This window comes from Buceros rhinoceros, unplaced genomic scaffold, assembly GCF_000710305.1.
Source record: "Buceros rhinoceros silvestris isolate BGI_N320 unplaced genomic scaffold, ASM71030v1 scaffold28524, whole genome shotgun sequence".
Classification (NCBI taxonomy): Eukaryota; Metazoa; Chordata; class Aves; order Bucerotiformes; family Bucerotidae; genus Buceros; species Buceros rhinoceros.
Genome location: NW_010406959.1, coordinates 5,218 through 6,202, shown reverse-complemented (window position 1 = coordinate 6,202; position 985 = coordinate 5,218). Strand labels below are relative to the sequence as shown.

The 985-nt window shown below is 62.0% G+C and overlaps 1 protein-coding gene across 1 annotated transcript in view; it reads left to right on the top strand.

Moving 5' to 3' along the window:
- Positions 1 to 28: 28 nt before the first annotated feature.
- Positions 29 to 985, top strand: part of LOC104491846 (pleckstrin homology domain-containing family G member 4B-like) — a gene marked incomplete at its 3' end in the record, with an annotated part of 5,724 nt that continues 4,767 nt past the window's right edge. Inside the window, exon 1 of the mRNA XM_010134321.1 lies at positions 29 to 942. Coding sequence (XP_010132623.1) covers positions 29 to 942 — 914 coding nt within the window. The remainder of the gene's footprint in view (positions 943 to 985) is intronic.

Sequence of the window (985 nt, the reverse complement as noted above, 5' to 3'; positions counted from 1 at the left end):
GCAGGCGTACGAGTGGGCCTTGGACGGGATGCGACACCTTGCCTGCATCAGCATGGAGGACTGCAGCTCCGCCGAGCACTGTGCCGGGGTCATCAAGTGCCTGGAGAGTTACAAGGGGCAGCACCCAGACATCAGCGATGCCCGGTTCCAGGAGATGAAGGAGCTGGCCTGTGAGCTCAAGAGTGACAAGGGGCTCAAGCAGTGGAAGTTTGCGTGGTCCAAATGCCAGGAGACCAAACTGGTTTTTGAAAAGAAACTCGAAGCAGCCTTGAGAACGAGGAGATCTCTGCTGTCAGACCACAAACCAGCAGCAGGGGAGCAGCCCTGGGCCAGCAGCGAGTCTCACCGGAGGCACTCGGAGGGGGCCACCCCTGGGACCCACTGGGACAGGACTTACAGTGCGTCCCACTGCTACAACAGGCCCAGCTGCTCTCCGGGGTGGACTAAGGAGAAAGCTCCCTCACCCTCCCCGAGCTGCACTGGCGATGCCGGTGCTGGAGAAGAATTTGCCTGCCAAGCTGTTCTCAGTCCTGGTCCTCACTCGAGCAGAGCCTCTTTTGCCAGCGGGACCTCCAAGTCTCCAAAGCTGTCCGAAGAAAAGCTGAACCTGGAGAGTATCTTGGAAACACTGGAGGTGAAGCCATCCTGCACATCCACGCCAGCCCCTGGGAAGCTGCCTCCCAGGAGGATGCTCCGGAAGGCCCAAAGCTTTGACCTCCCTTGCGGTGAGAGCCTGTGGTCGGGCTGCCAGAGAACGCTGAGCGAGCCGGCCCGCTACGGCAACACCGGTGTCTTTATCAAGGGGCTGGAGGTGAGCAGCACCGAGCTGGTGGACAGGACGTTCGCGCTGCGGCAGCAAGCGGCTCCCAGCTGGGCTGCGGACTGCCTGCTCGAGGGACAGAGGGGCTGCCTCGCCCTGTCCGAAGCCAGGAGCTGGGGCAGGTGAGTGGCGCAGCCGGTCCATGGCGGGGGGAAAGGATCTGTT